Source organism: Pogoniulus pusillus, chromosome 36 (genome assembly GCF_015220805.1).
Source record: "Pogoniulus pusillus isolate bPogPus1 chromosome 36, bPogPus1.pri, whole genome shotgun sequence".
Taxonomy (NCBI): domain Eukaryota; kingdom Metazoa; phylum Chordata; class Aves; order Piciformes; family Lybiidae; genus Pogoniulus; species Pogoniulus pusillus.
Window position 1 is genome coordinate 1,115,841 of NC_087299.1, and position 16,224 is coordinate 1,132,064.

The 16,224-nt window shown below is 59.2% G+C and overlaps 1 protein-coding gene across 2 annotated transcripts; it reads right to left on the minus strand.

Annotated features, from left to right (window-relative positions):
* Positions 1 to 13,144: 13,144 nt before the first annotated feature.
* PPCS (phosphopantothenoylcysteine synthetase) lies at positions 13,145 to 16,161 on the minus strand. Of its 2 annotated transcripts, none has more exons than XM_064172004.1 (3): positions 16,078 to 16,161; positions 14,909 to 15,012; positions 13,145 to 13,672 (listed from the first exon to the last, which is right to left on the minus strand). In XM_064172004.1, exons 2-3 carry the CDS (start codon positions 14,999 to 15,001, stop codon positions 13,349 to 13,351), a joined length of 417 nt encoding a protein of 138 aa, XP_064028074.1. In that variant the 5' UTR covers positions 15,002 to 15,012; positions 16,078 to 16,161; the 3' UTR covers positions 13,145 to 13,348. The 2 variants fall into 2 exon arrangements, with proteins under 2 accessions (XP_064028074.1, XP_064028075.1); XM_064172005.1 differs by having other exon boundaries at positions 16,024 to 16,109.
* Positions 16,162 to 16,224: the final 63 nt, after the last annotated feature.

A 16,224-nucleotide genomic window follows, 5' to 3' on the forward strand; every position in this document is an offset into this window, starting at 1 on the left:
GCATGTGTGCCTGGGAAGCTGCAGCTTGGAGAGGGACCTGGGGCTGCTGCTTGGCACTCACTGCACAGAGGCAGCAGTGCCCAGCTGGCCAAGCAGGCCCCTGGCATGGTGGCTTGGGCCAGAAGCAGGGTGGGCAGCAGGGCCAGGAGGTGCCCATCCCCTGTGCTCAGCACTGGGCAGGCCACAGCTCGAGTGCTGTGCTCAGCTCTGGCCCTCACTGCAGGAAGGACACTGAGGGGCTGCAGCCTGTGCAGAGCAGGGCAGCGAGGCTGGAGCAGGGCCTGGAGCAGCTGGGGCTGAGGAGGGGCTGAGGGGGATGGGGGTGAGGGGAGAATCATAGAGGCACAGAATGACCTGGGCTGGAAGGGACCTCCAAAGCTCATCCCTCTGCCACCAGCAGGGACATCCTCACTAGATCAGGTTGCCCAGAGTCCTGCCAGGCCTGACCTTGAATATCTCCAACTACCTCCCTAAGCAGTCTGGGTTCCAGCACCCTCATGACTTAGCAGCATCTTACTTTGGCCCAATGCTTCTGCTCAGATCCACCTCCTGGCTGCCAGGCAAGGGAAGGGACCTTTAAAGCCCATCCAGTCCAACTCCCTGCACTCAGCAGGTACGAGAGCCCCAAACCACCTCACCTGCAGTGGTGCCAGCCATGGGGCAGCTCCCAGCTCTCTGGGCAGCCTGGGCCAGGCTCTCACCACCCTCTGTGTCAAACACCTCCCCCAAGACTGCTGTCAGGCATTTGCCTGCTCTGGGTCTCTAATCATAGACTCCCAGACTGGTTTGGGTGGGAAGGGACCTGCAAAGCTCATCCAGTCCAAGCCCTGCTCCCAGCAGGGACAGCTGCACCTGGGGCAGGTTGCTCAGAGCCTCACCTGCAATGGTGCCAGCATTGGGGCAGCTCCCACCTCTGGGCAGCCTGGGCCAGGCTCTCACCACCCTCAGGGGCAAACATTTCTCCCTTCTCTCCACTCTCAAGCTCTCTCTTTTTCAAATCACCACTCCCTAGCTCATGACAACAGGCCCTGAGAAAAACTGTCCCCAGGTCCCTCACCAGCCCCCAGCAGCCTTTCTCCAGCCAGCAGAGAGGTTCCACCAGCCTGGTTATCCCCTTGCTGCTATTTGGGGACACCAAAGCAGAGAGTCAGCAGGCCCTGAGAGGAAGCAGACAGAAACATGAAAGGACACAAGCAGTGCTCTGGGAGGAGAGACACAAAATGCTCTCTGACTGCTGGGAGCAGCAGCACTGTTTGCCTAAGGACTGCCTGGCAGGGAGGTCAGTTTTGGGCTCCCCAGTTGAAGAGGGGCAGGGATCTGCTGGAAAGGGTCCAGCCAAGGGCTAGGAGGATGATGAGGGGAGTGGAGGGCATGGCTGGTGAGGAGAGGCTGAGGGCCCTGGGGCTGCTCAGTCTGGAGAAGAGACTGAGAGGGGATTTGATCAATGTTTATAAGTACCTGAAGGCTGCAGGAGGGGGGGACAGGCTCTGCTCACTGCTCCCTGGCACAGGACAAGCAGCAATGGATGGAAGCTGCAGCACAGAAGGTTGCAGCTCAGCACAAGGGGGAACTTCTTGCCTGGAAGGGTCCCAGAGCCCTGGCACAGGCTGCCCAGGGAGGTTGTGGAGTCTCCTTCTCTGGGGCCTTTCCAGGCCTGTCTGGATGTGTTCCTCTGTCATCTGTGCTATATAGGCTGGTCCTGTTCTGGCAGGGGGTTGGACTGGATGAGCTCTTTGGGATCCTTCCAACCCCTGACATCTGTGAGCTGTGATCTGCTGCTCACACAGGGCTGAACAACCACAGAATCCCAGAATGGCTCTGGTTGGAAGGGACCTCAGAGCTCATCAACTCCAAACCCTCCACCATGGGCAGGGACACCTCTCAGCTACACTCAGCTGCTCAAAGCCTCATCCAACCTGGCCTTGAACACAACCAGGGAGGAAGCAGCCACAGCCTTCCTGGGCAGCCTCTGCCAGACTCTCACCACCCTCCTACTGAAGAACTTCTTCCTCAGCTCCACTCTAACCCTGCTCTGCCTCAGCTCCAAACCATTCCCCTTGGCCTGCCTCCAGACCCCCTCAGCACAAGTCCCTCTGCAGCCTTCCTGCAGGATCCCTTCTGGCACTGGCAGCAGCTCTGAGGTGTCCCTGGAGCCTTCTCCTCTGCAGGCTGCACCCCCCCAGCTCTGCCAGCCTGAGCAGACATTTCTCTTGCACAGGACAGATGCAGAGCTCTGGCTCAGCCTCCCCCTCACTTCCACAGGCTGCACTTCCCAGGGGACCCAGCAGAAGCACACCCAGAGGCTGTAATCAATGCCATGTTTCCACTCTGCACTTTGCAGCCAACTCTGTCCAGCCCCATGGATGGAAAACGCCCTGGGGTGTCCCCTCCACCACCCCCCTGCTTAGAGACCCAAACTGCTCAGTGAAGAGGTCAAACATGGCCAACCTGCAGTGTTCCTGTACAAAGCAGCTGGCTGCAGGGGCACTCTGCAGAGCTCACAGGGAACTGAAGGCCCCCAGCCCCCCTGCCCCCTGCCCTTGCAGTCTTCTCCCAGTCTTGCCCAGTGTCCCTGTACTGGGCACTGGGGAGGCCACAGGTCAACCCCTGGGTTGTTTTGGACCTCTCAGTGCAGTCACTGAGGGGCTGGAGAGGGTCCAGAAAAGGACAACCAAGCTGGGGAAGGGTCTGGAGAACAGGGCTGGGGAGAAGGAGCTGAGGGAGCTGGGGGTGGTGAGCCTGGAGGAGGCTGAGGGAGACTTCATTGCTCTCTCCAGCTCCCTGAGAGGAGGCTGGGGTGAGGTGGGGGTTGGGCTCTGCTCCCTAGTATCAGGTGATAGGAGGAAAAGAAATGGCCTGAAATTGGCCCAGGGGAGGTTTAGGTTGGAGAGGAGGAGAAACTGCAGGGACTGAACAGGTTCATGGGAGGTGGTGGAGTCCCCAGCCCCAGAGGGGTTCCAGAAAGGTGTGGCCGTGGCACCTGGGGACAAGGTTTGGTGGCCATGGTGGTGCTGGGCTGATGGTTGGACTGGGTGGTCTTGGAGGCCTCTTCCAACCCAAACAATTCCATGGTTTTCTTTCTGGATCCAACACACCATGGAATGGTCTCCTGCAGCTCCTCTGGCAGCCAGCTCTGAATCTCCAGAGGTGCCTCACACCTGCAGCTTCTCAGCACTAGACAGGTCCCTGGTGGCACAGAATGTTGGGGGTCAGAAGGGAGCTCCAGAGAGCAACCTGCCAGAGCAGGGTCACCCAGGGCAGAGCACCCAGGAACACATCCAGATGGGTCTTGGATCTCTTCAGAGGAGACTCCACAACCACTCTGAGCAGTCTGCTCCAGGGCTCCAGCACCCTCACACCAAAGTCTCTCCTCACCCTGAGGTGGAACCTCCTGTTCCAGCTTGTGCCCATTGCCCCTTGTCCTATCACTGGGCACCACTGAACAGAACCTGGCCCCTTCCTCTTGACCCCCAGCCCTTAGATATTGATGGACATTGATGAGGTCCCCTCTCAGCCCTCTCCTCTCCAAACTAAACACCCTCAGGGCTCTCAGCATTTCTTCACAGCAGGGATGTTCAACTCCCCCAGCCACCCCCACAGCTCTCAGCTGGGCTCTCTCCAGCAGGTTCCTGTCTCTCTCAAACCAGGGAGCCCAAAACTGGACACAGCATTCCAGGTGTGGTGTCACCAGGACAGAGTAAAAGGGAATGAGAACCTTCCTAGACCTGCTAGACACTCTTCTTGGTGCCCCCCCAGGATGCCATTGGGCCTCCTGGCCCCAAGGGCACATTGCTGGCCCATGCAGAACTTGCTGCCCACCAGCACTCCAAGGTCTTTCTCCATGGGGCTGCTCTCCAGCAGGCCTGTGGGTGCCCTCACCCCCACCACAGAAGCCACTCTCTGTCCATGCTGGGACTCTGGAGGCTGTTAGCCATGCTCAGGCCCCCATTCTTTGGTCTTTCTCACTTCCTAAGCCAGGCCAGGCAGCCCCTCCCCAGCCCCATGGGGCTGATTTTCTGCAGGGCTCTGGCTGTGCAGCACAGGAGTTATTGACCTGCCCTCCACAAACACCCAGCCCTGTTTGACACAAAGCATCAGGCACACGTCCTGAACTGCCTCGAGGGAAGGAAAATAGGCAGCAGGGCAGAGGCAGCAGATGAGGAGCAGCTCAGCTCCACCACCCAGGCTGACACCAGAGAGGCTGCTCTCAGCAGTAACCCTTGCAGCCCAGCCCAGGCAAGAAGGAAACCTGTCAGCAGGGACTGACTTTGTTAGCATTTCAGCTTCAGCATTGTTTAGAATATTTGACCATTTTTTATCTGCCCCTTTACTGGGGGGGGCAAAGCCAGGGTGGATGAGGCCTTGAGCAGCCAAGTTGAGAGATGATCTGGAGCAGGGGATTGAGTCCAGCAGCAGTAAGTTTGCAGATGACACCAAGCTAGGAGCAGCTGTGGAGCTGTTGGAGGGTAGGAGAGCCCTGCAGAGGGACCTGGCCAGGCTGGATGGGTGGGCAGAGGCCAAGGGGATGAGACTGAACAAGGCCAAGTGCAGGGTTCTGCACTTTGGCCACAACAACCCCAAGCAGCACTACAGGCTGGGGCCAGAGTGGCTGAGAGCAGCCAGGCAGAGAGGGACCTGGGGGTGCTGGTAGATAGTAGCTGAAGCTGAGCCAGCAGTGTGCCCAGGTGGCCAAGAGAGCCAGTGGCATCCTGGCCTGCATCAGGAGCAGTGTGGGCAGCAGGACAAGGGAGGTTCTTGTGCCCCTGTACTCAGCACTGGTCAGGCCACCCCTTGAGTGCTGTGTCCAGTTCTGGGCCCCTCAATTCAAGAGAGATGTTGAGGTGGTGGAAGGTGTCCAGAGAAGGACAACAAAGCTGGTGAGGGGCCTGGAACACAAACCCTATGAGGAGAGGCTGAGGGAGCTGGGGGTGTGCAGCCTGGAGAAGAGGAGGCTCAGGGCAGAGCTCATTGCTGTCTACAACTACCTAAAGGGAGGTTGTAGCCAGGTGGGGGTGGCCTCTTCTGCCAGGCAACCAGCAATAGAACAAGGGGACACAGCCTCAAGTTGTGCCAGGGGAAAGTATAGGCTGGATGTTAGGAGGAAGTTGTTGGCAGAGAGAGTGATTGGCACTGGAATGGGCTGCCCAGGGAGGTGGTGGAGGCACTGTCCCTGGAGGTGTTGAAGCAAAGCCTGGATGAGGCACTGAGTGCCATGGTCTGGTTGACTGGATAGGGCTGGGTGCTAGGTTGGAATGGATGAGCTTGGAGCTCTCTTCCAACCTGGTTGATTCTATGATTCTATGTCCATGCCCACAGCAGGGGGGTTGGAGGAGATATCTCTGAGGTCTCTGCCACCCTGGGCCAGTCTATGATCATCACAAAGAGCTTCTGGCATATGGAATTGCTCCCAGCAATGCTCAGACCTGAGAGCTCTTCCCTGTTTGGCTGCTTTTGGAAGAGGTTCTCTCAGCCCTGAGAGTTCACCTAAGTGCTCTCCTGCATCCACCCAGGTCTTTATCCTTTCCCTTCCCAATCTCTCAGCTCTCCAGTGCTGGGACTCTTGACCGTCACCACCAGCAGGATCTGCTGATGCCATCTACTTGCCCCCCACAACTCACAAGTCAGGCCCCTCCTTTGTGCCAGCCTCTGTGCTCAGCTGCCCTTCCCCACCTGAAGTTGATATCATCCCCAGACTGCCCAAAGCTCCCTACCACCCTCCCCTGTTACTGCCTTGCCACATTTTAGTTCTCAACCTCAGCAGACAGAGTCTGCCTTTCCATGAAGGCCCTTCCCCAGCCCAGTCTCCAGGCTGACCTGCAGCACCACCTTGTCCCTACCATTGCCCAGCAAAAAGTAAAAGGGAAGTAGAGCTTCAAGACTTTCATCTTGTCCTGCCCCACAGAGGGCCCAGGAGCAGTCTCTGGGTTGGTTTGCACAAGCTCTGATGAGAAGCAGAGGCCCAGGGAAGGCATCAATCCCTGCAGCAGGGGAGCATTAGTCTGGGTCACAGCAACCCCCAGAACAAATCCAGGCTGGAGAGCAGCCCTGAGGAGAAAGGCTTGGGGGTGCTGGGGGTGCAAAGCTGGACAGGAGCCCACACTGAGCACTGCCAGCCCAGCCCCAGCCTGTCCTGGGCTCATCCCCAGCAGAGCAGCAGGGACAGGGAGGGGATTCTGCCCCTCTGCTGTGCTCTGCTGAGACCCCTCCTGCAGTGCTGGGGCAGCTCTGGAGTCCTCAGCACAGACAGGGACCTGCTGGAGCAGGGCCAGAGGAGGCCACAGCAGTGCTGGCAGGGCTGGGAGGGCTCTGCTGTGAGCCAGGCTGGGAGAGCTGTGCTTGTTCAGCCTGCAGAGGAGAAGGCTCCAGGGAGAGCTCCTGGTGGCCTTGCAGTGCTTGAAGAGGCTGATGAGGAAGTGGGGGAGGGACTTTTTCTCAGGGCCTGTTGTGCCAGGCCAAGGGGTGATGGTTTGGAACTAAAAGAGGGAGCCTGAGAGTGGAGAGAAGGGAGAAATGTTTGCCCCTGAGGGTGGTGAGAGCCTGGCCCAGGCTGCCCAGAGGTGGGAGCTGCCCCAGCCCTGGTGTCTTGGTTCTAACTTGAATTTCCAGAGACTCCAATAAATTTGATAGAACCAATAACAATTTCTAGAGTGCCCTTCCCTCTTCCCCATCCTTTCCCAAAAGAAAGGAATTAGAAGTAGGGAGAGAGGAAAGGTGAGCACACCCAAACAAATCAGTCTCACTCGATTGGTCAGGGAAGGGAAAATAGCAAATGCACAATGCATCAACACAGCCTGACCCTGCTGGTGAGGGCTCTGACCCTGCTGGTGAGGGTTCTGACCCTGCTGGTGAGGGCTCTGATTGCCTCCCGGGTGCTGGCCACGTGGTGAAACCAAAGAGAAGCCAGGAACAGGTGGTGGTGGTGGTGGTAAGACCGAGGCAGGGAGCAGAGAGGAGTGAAAGAGGAAGCCCCCCTGCTTTTATGGGACAGGAGGGGGCAGTGAGCTAACCATCACCTGGTGGTGTTCAGACCCACCCCTGGGGAGGGGTCAAGACCCATAGGGTCAGGTTCAGGGTTACTCCCTGGAGTGTTAACCCTGTACACCTGGCACCATTGCAGGTGAGGTTTGGGGCTCTGAGCGACCTGCCCCAGGTGCAGCTGTCCCTGCTGAGTGCAAGGGTTGGACTGGACGAGCTTTGCAGGTCCCTTCCCACCCAAACCAGTCTGGGAGTCTATGATTAGAGACCCAGAGCAGGCAAATGCCTGACAGCAGTCTTGGAGGACATGCAGCAGGTAAAGCAGCAGCTCCACCTGCTCTGTGTGATGTTTGTTGTGAGGAGCCTGAGCTGGGAAGCAAAAGGCCAATCCCTCAGGAAAGCAACCTACAGCACCCCAAAGCACAGCAGGCTGCAGCCTTCACTGCAGGGGCAGCCTGCTGGCAGGCAGAGCTCCCTCCGCTGCCCAGGTCAGGCAGTGATCAGACAGCAGCTAAAGACCTCAGCCAGAGCAGGAGGAGTCCCAACAGCCCCAGCCTGCCAGCGGCATCCCAAACAAGCTCCTCCAGAAGCATTGCCGGGTCAGCAGCACTGCTGGGGGGACGCCTGGCTCGCAGTTAGTGACCCGGCAGGGGCAGCAGCACGGAGCTCTGCTTCCAGCTGAGTGTTAATCATTGCTCGACCACCACAAGAACTCCTGCACGACGAAAGCAGTCCGAGGCAGCGGAGCCGTCAGCAGGAAAGCAGAGCAAAGAGATGTGGGGATCTGTGTCCTTCGCCTGCCACCTCGTGGGAAGGGAGGAGAAGCAGCAACAGAGTTCGCCGCCAGTGATGGTCCCGAAGGCAATAGGTTAGAGTGGAAGGACCTCAAAGACCATCCAGTTCCAGTCCCCTGTCATGGGCAGGGACACCTCCTGCCAACCTGGCTCCAGGCCTCAGCCTCCCTGGGCAACCTGTGCCAGTCTCTCCCCACCCTCACTCTCAACATTTTCTTCCTCATCTCCAGCCTCAATCTCCCCTCTTCCAGCTCAAAGCCATTTCCTCTTGTCCTGTCACTCCCAGCCCTGCTCAAAAGTCCCTCCCCAGCATTCTTGTAGCCCCTTCAGGTACTGGAATCGCTCCTGAGTCACTGTTGAACAATTTAGAGCTGGAAGACAAACAGCACCACTACCTCTGCTCTTCAAACACCCTTTGGAAGATGCTCAGTGCAACCAGGGAGCCACACACTGAGGAACTGCCCGACCCAGTGAAAGCAAACCAGAACCAACAAAGCTCTCCTGACACCTCTGCCACCCTCCCAGAGAGCAGCCCCTGCCCCTGCTCTAGCAGGGCTCACTGAGGAACGCTGCTCTGCTCTGCTCTCACAGCAGCTTCACAGAGTCACAGGCACAGCCAGGCTGGCAAAGCCTCTCAGCATCACCAAGCCCAACCCACAGCCCTACTCTGCAAGATTCACCTTAAACCATTGCCCCAAGCACCACATCCAAACGGCCCTGAAACACATCCAGGGTGGGTGACTCCACCTGCTCCCTGGGCAGCTCATCCCAGCCCCTGACCACTCTCAGTGAACATCTTTTTTCTGCTGTCCAAGAGCAGCTCTGTTGCACACACCCTGCCAAAGCACCTGGGCCCATGCTCTGGAGCAAGAGGATTACCCTGCTGCAGCTGCACCAGCTCCAGCCTCAGCCGCTCGCTCTCCTCCTCAGGTGACAGCATCCCACTTCTCCATCAGCTTACAGAAGTCACCCACGTAGCTTTCCACCTAGGAGCAGAGAAACAGAGGCAGAGCTGAGCGCAGCTGCCAGCACCTGGCCAGCAGGTTGTGGGCACCAATGGCTCCCGGTGCCCTGATACCCACAGGACCTCAAACATTGGCAGGATGCTGCTGCTTGGTGCTGGGTACACCTGGGGGTGTTCAAAAGGTGACCGAAAGGCCTGAAGGTGGCAGGGGGTGGAGGTCTGGCGGTGCAGGCAGTGCGGGGGATTGTCAGCCCCGGCTCCGGGGGTGCTCGCCGGGTGCTTTGGTGCCCCGCAGGGACGAATGGGGCTGCAGAGCCCGTAAGGGGAAGCGGCCACCGGGAACCTGCCACCGCGAAACCGGGGGGCAGGGCTGCGCTCGGGGCCGCGGCGGGCAGAAGCCGAAGGAGCATCTCCGGCCCTTACATCTTTCATCTCCCCGAACCGAGCGTCCGCGGATCCAGGCCAGGCCAGGCCCGGCCCAGGGGCTCCTCGACCGGGGCGCCGGGTGGACGTTCTCCGCAAGCAGGCAGCGGCGAACGGTCTCTGCCGGCACCGCGGCCTCTGCCGGCACCGCGGCCTCTGCCGGCACCGCGGCCTCTGCCGGCACCGCGGCCTCTGCCGGCACCGCGGCCTCTGCCGGCACCGCGGCCTCTGCCGGCACCGCGGCCTCTGCCGGCGAGGAGCCGAGAGGGGCCGAGCGCGGCGGGGCCCTGCCGGGCCAACAGCTCCCCCCGGCGCGGTGCCAGCCTGGCTCCACGTGCCCGTGCCCGGCCCCGCCCCCGGCGCATGGCCCCGCCCACACGGCCTAAACCCCGCCCCACGCCACGCCCCCCGGCGGCAGCGCCCCGAGGCTCCTGCCTCCCCTTCAGGTGACCGCGGAGGGACAAACGTCCTCCCCGCAGCCTAAACCTAGGGCTGCTGGCGGGGAGAAGCTGGGCAGGAGCCAGCGCTGGGCACTGGCAGCACAGCAGGCCAAGGGCAGCCTGGGCTGCATCCAAGGCAGCGTGGCCAGACATGGAGAGAGGGGATCCTGCCCCTCTGCTCTGTGAGACCTCACCTGCAAGGCTGGTCCAGCTATGGGACCCTCAGCAAAAGGACTTGGAGCTGCTGGAGTGGGTCCAGAGGAGAGGCCACAAAGATGATGAGAGGGCAGCAGAACCTCTGCTATAAACTGGCTGAAAGAATTGCTGCTGTTCAACCTGGAGAAGGCTCCAAGGAAACCTTAGAGCTGCATTTCAATACCTGAAGAGGCCTCACAGGCAGGCTGGGGAGGGACTGTTCAGAAGGGTCTGTGAGGATAGGACCAGAGGCAGGTTTGAAACTGGAGCAGGGCAGATTTAGGCAGGACATCAGGAGGAAGTTCTGCACAATGAGGGGGGTGAAATACTGGAACAGGTTGCCCAGGAGTGCGCTTCGAGTCCCCATCCTTGGAGACACTCAGGATCAGACTTGATGTGTCCCTGTGCAGCCTGTGCAAGTTGGAACTTTGGGGGTCCCTTCCAAACCAATACAATCTGGGAATCTCTAAACCTGGCAGCATTTTGGGCTTCCCTGGCCTCCTCTCCCCCAGGTACCAGCCCTTCACATCCCTCACACCGGCAGAGGAGCTGCTGAAATGCTTCTGCTGGCACCAAAAACTAAGCAAAAGGGGCTGAAGCTTTTCCTGATCTTCTAAACCCTAAGAGAAGTTTTGGAGATGTTGGCCCCAGCAAGTACACGAAGCCAAGACACAGAGTAAAGGAGGCTCTGTCCTGCTGAGTTGACTCACCAGCACTGTGCAAGAGGATGGTAGAGAAAGGAGAAGTCCAAGAGATGAAAAAGGGAAACATCTGAATTCCTTCAACTGAGCAGAGTCTGAGAACCTCAGAAAACAACAGACAGTCCTGGAGCTGTGGGAGTCAATTCCTGCCTACGGCAGCACAGCCACATTCTCAGAAGGACAAGTTCCCAAACACTGCCATTGCCAGTGGTGCTGGTGGGATGGGAGCTCTGAAGCTCTTCGTACAACCTCCCACTCAAAACAGGGCTATGGACTGGGACAGCTGGGATTCACTTTGAGTTCTCAAAGTCCCCCCCAAGCTGGGCTTCGCCACCCTCCTGACGTGGTCATCTTCACAGCTGTGCTCCTGCAATGTGAGACAGCACCCACGAGGCTCCTCCAGTGTCACAGATGCTCTACAGAGACCATGGAACCCTCTGAAAGAGCAGCACCCAACACACACACCAACTACGTACTGGAAGATGAAGATAGGAAGCTCTTGGAACTCGTGAGTGAGCCCAGCACATGTGCAGGACGTTCCACTGTCTCCTCCTTCCCCATTTCCATGTCTCTGAGGAGCACTTCCCACGTCAGTGGAGGATAATTTCCATTCCACTTCTCTCCACCTCCTGCAAGTCACCTAGAAGTTCATTTTTCTCCCTGGATCTCTACACTCCTAACCAACCTGGGCTGCTCTCCATCACTGAACACACCCCTCCTCCCACACCATCACCATCCTTCAGCATCCAGCATCATGGAATCACAGAAGTCTTTTGGTTGGAGAAGACCTTTAAAACCATCCAGCCCAGCTCTCTCACTCTGCCCTTGGCACATCTCTGCCTCTTTGGAACACCACCAGGGATGAGGATTCAACCCCCTCCCTGGGCAGCCCCTGCCAGTCTTTGAGACTCCTTTCAGTGAAGAAGTTTCTTCTGATATCCAACCCAAGTCTTCCCTGAGGCCATTTCCTCTTGTCCTATCACTTGTTCCTTAGAAGAGGCCAACCCCCAACTGGCTCCAGTCTCCTTTCATGGAGGTCTCCCCTCAGCCCCTCTTCTCCAGACTAAACACCCCCAGCTCACTCAGCTGCTCCTCCCCAGCCCTGTTCTCCAGACCCTTCACCAGCTTTGCTGCTCTTCTCTGGACCTGCTCCAGCTCTTCAATGTCCTTCTTGGAGCGAGGACCCTCCCAGCCATGCTCTTCCCATGCTCCTCTGGGTTCTTCTCCCCATGTGCTCAGCTCAGGGAATTCAGCAACATTCCAGCAGCTCTGCTGCCTTTCTGAGGGCTCAGTGGCTTTAAACAGGGTCCAGCCTCTCCCCTGGAGGAGCTCCCACCGTGGGAAGAACCTTCCTATGTGCTGCTGTCTCCAGACTTGTAGTGGATTTATTCTGAGAAGAAAATGTCACCAGGCACAGGACAGACAGAAGAAGAGCTGCAGTTAAGGTGTTTACCACAGAATTCCATGTTTTGCTTCTTGCAGGCATGAGGAAAACAGACTTGGAAGCAATGGCAGGGAAGCAGGATTTAGAGAGAACCTGGAACATCCTGGTTCTAACCTGCCAAGAGGCAACTCTCCTCCAAGAGCTGATCACTGCTACCCCACTGCTTCTTCTCTCACCCTCACTCCCTGCCTCTCCTCCAGTTTGTCCCCAAGCCACGCACAGAGACCACCACTCATGCCACATCTCCTTGCCCTGATCCCCCCCTGCCAGCATCCCATAGACACCCAACATGGCAGGAGAACCTCTGAGACATCTGCTTTAGGGACACTGCTGCAGGACCTATTTTATGGCCCGTTTCTGAGCAGAGGTCTCCATGCACAGGTCCACTGGGACTCTCCCTCCAGGGCTGTCCTTGCACCACCTCTTTCTCCTTCAGTCTTTTTTCCACTCTCACATCACCACTGACCTGCACACCAGGTGACCACCAGATCTGTCATACCACAGAATCAGGCAGGGTTGGAAGGGACCACAAGGATCAGCCAGTTCCAACCCCCCTGCCATGGCCAGGGACACCTCACACTAGATCAGGCTGTACAGAGCCTCATCCAGCCTGGCCTTAAACACCTCCAGGGATGAGACTTCCACCACCTGCCTGGGCAACCTGTGCCAGGCTCTCACCACCCTCACACTGAAGAACTTCTTCCAACATCCAGTCTGAATCTGCTCATTTCCAGCTTTGGTCCATTCTGCCCAGTCCTGTCACTACCTGACAGCATAAAGAGTCCCTCCTCAGCTTTCTCATAGGCCTCTTAAGATACTGCAAGGCCACAAGAAGGTCACCTTGGAGCCTTCTCCTCTCCAGCCTGAACAGCCCCAACTCCCTCAGTCTCTCCTCACAGCAGAGCAGCTCCAGCCCTCCGATGGTCCTTGTGGCCCTTCTCTGGACGCCTTCCAGCACCTCCATACCCCCTTTTAATAGGGGCTCCAGAACTGGACTCAGTCATATGCTACAGTCCCAGAACATTGCCTGCAAAGCACTGCTCCATCTTGGAAAAGAAACTTGGGAGAGGCAGCCTTGGGAAGATGTTTCAGGTACAGACAGTGCCATCTCTCCACCTCAGCTGGACCACTTCCACCTCCCAGCTTTCCCAGCCCCAGGACACCAAGGCCACATCTCCTTTCTGGCTTCAGACACCAGGCCAAGCATGGTCCTTTAGAATCTCTTCAGTGTATTTTGATTTCTCAAAGCAAGCAACAGGAACCAGGAGCAAGCTGGAGAGAGCCACGTGGGTCTGGACGGCAGAAGCTGCCCACAGTGCTCCACTGTGGAGCAGTTTATTTACTGGGGACAGAGACTCACTCCCATGCGGCTCCTGCAGCGCAGCCTCAGCGGCCTGGCGCAGAGCTGCTCCTCAGCCCTCCTTCCCCATGAAGGCTGTGTGCTGGGCCTGCAGGTAGCTCACGATTTTCTCCTCTATCTCCATGCCCTGAGCCATCTCCTCCTCGGAGAGAGCCAGGGGGGTCTGCGAGTCCCTGGTGACAATGACGACGGCGCTTCGGCGCGACTCCAGGACGTTGGCCACCACCACCTGGTGCCGGTACTTCTCCAGGGCCTGCCGGGACTTATGGATCAGGACCAAGGGATCAGTCTCCAGCTTGAAGGAAATGACAAAGGCCTCCGGGGCCCACTCCTTGACGAGAGGAGACAGCATCTTGGGCACCATCTTCATCGTGATCTACGTGGGGAAAGACAGCAGAGAGCAGTCTCAGTAAAGACATAGCAATGCGCTTAGTAAGGGCCTGGGGAGGAGGGATGGGGAAATTCCAGGCTTGGATCACGTTGTGTTTACACTGGGAAGCTTGCCAAGGAGGTATTTGGTCAGATCTCACCAAAAAAGGTCCAAATGTCAGTGCATGAGCTGAGAGATGGAATCACAGCACAGCTCTGCTGCTGGTAACGAGCAGGCTGTGTCTCAGTGCTGCAGCAGGCCCAGGGCACCTGCAGAAACGTTTTGCTACAGCCCAGGAAGGTCCACAGAGAATCCCAGGCTGGTTTGAGTGGGAAAAGATCTTTAGAGCTCATCCAGTCCCCTGCTCCAAGCAGGGGCAGCTGTACCTGGGGCAGGTTGCTCAGAGCCCCAAACAGCCTCACCTGCAGTGGTGCCAGCCATGGGGCAGCTCCCACCTCTGGGCAGCCTGGGCCAGGCTCTCACCACCCTCAGGGGCAAACATTTCTCCCTTCTCTCCACTCTCAAGCTCCCTCTTTTAGTTCCAAACCATCTCCCCTTGGCCTGGCACAACAGGCCCTGAGAAAAAGTCCCTCCCTCACTTCCTCATCAGCCTCTTCAAACACTGAAAGGCCACCAGGAGCTCTCCCTGGAGCCTTCTCTGCAGGCTGAACAAGCACAACTCTCCCAGCCTGGCTCACAGCAGAGCCCTCCCAGCCCTGCCAGCACTGCTGTGGCCTCCTCTGGCCCTGCTCCAGCAGGTCCCTGTCTGTGCTGAGGGCTCCAGAGCTGCCCCAGCACTGCAGGAGGGGTCTCAGCAGAGCACAGCAGAGGGGCAGAATCCCCTCCCTGTCCCTGCTGCTCTGCTGGGGATGAGCCCAGGACAGGCTGGGGCTGGGCTGGCAGTGCTCAGTGTGGGCTCCTGTCCAGCTTTGCATCTCCAGCACCCCCAAGCCTTTCTCCTCAGGGCTGCTCTCCAGCCTGGATTTGTTCTGGGGGTTGCTGTGACCCAGACTAGTGCTCCCCTGCTGCAGGGATTGATGCCTTCCCTGGGCCTCTGCTTCTCATCAGAGCTTGTGCAAACCAACCCAGAGACTGCTCCTGGGCCCTCTGTGGGCCACCAGCTCCCATGGCTGGAAGGGACCAGATCTCAGTTCGCTGTTGCTCCCCAGGCAGGACACCAAGACAGGGCTCTGGGAGAGGAAGAGAGGACACCAAAGGGGGACCATGCCCAGGGTGCCTCACCTGCAGAGGCCCCTCTGAGGACTGGATCTTGTGCTCAGGCATCTCTGAGGCTGGGATGTAGAAATCTGACACAGCAGCAGCCAGGTAAAACATGACCCTGGAGCCTGCAAGGAACAACTCTGTCACCCACCATGACTGGCACAGACCAGGAGCCTCATTCTGCCATCCCAGAGATGCCCAGGATGGACCGGAGCCCCCCAATCCCACCAACTAGAGAAACCAAGAGGCCCCCTCAAGAGACTCCCCCATCACCCACTGCACCATCCTGAACAGGGCAGTGCCACCGGTGGCTTCCTCAGTGACCCACTGGCATCACCTCACCCCCTCAAGCCTCCCCAGACCCCCGGGGCCAGCCAGACCCTCATGCTGGGGAGGCTGAAGCTCAGAGCCACCCCTGTCCCCTCACACCTGAGCCCCATGGGCCCTGGGGCTACCCTGTCCCCTCACACCTGAGCCCCATGGGCCCTGGGGCCACCTTGACCCTCACACCTGAGCCCCATGAGCCCTGGGGCCACCTTGACCCTCACACCTGAGCCCCACGGGCCCTGGGGCTACCCTGTCCCCTCACGCCTGAGCCCCATGAGCCCCGGGGCCACCTTGACCCTCACACCTGAGCCCCACGGGCCCCAGGGCCACCCTGTCCCCTCACACCTGAGCCCCACGGGCCCCAGGGCCACCCTGTCCCCTGACATCTGAGCCCCACAGGCCCCAGGGCCACCCTGTCCCCTCACGCCTGAGCCCCACGGGCCCCGGGGCCACCTTGACCCTCACATCTGAGCCCCACAGGTCCCAGGGCCACCCTGTCCCCTCACACCTGAGCCCTATGGGCCCCGGGGCCACATTGACCCTCACACCTGAGCCCCACGGGCCCCAAGGCCACCCTGTCCCCTCACGCCTGAGCCCCACGGGCCTCGGGGCCACCTTGACCCTCACACCTGAGCCCTACTGGCCATGAGGCCACCTTGACCCCTCCTACTTGAGCCTCGTGGGCCATGGGGCCACCCTGTCCCCTCACATCTGAACCCCACGGGCCCCGGGGCCACCTCGTACTCTAGCGCCTGGGCCCCGGGCCCGCCTCGTCCCCTCCGGCCTGGCACCACAGGCGCTGCGGTCACCTTGCACCCTCCCGCCCCGGGTCTAGCAGGGGCGGTCCTGTCCCCTCCCAGTACCGAGGGGCGCCAGGGCACGGGCGGCGGCTCGCAGCAGCGCCAGGTACTCGGTGAGCCCGGTAAACTCGATGGCGAGCAGCGCCCCATCCTCGGCAGCCCGGCGGTAGTCGCGGAGGGCGGGCAGCAGGGCGGGGAGCGCGGCGGGGT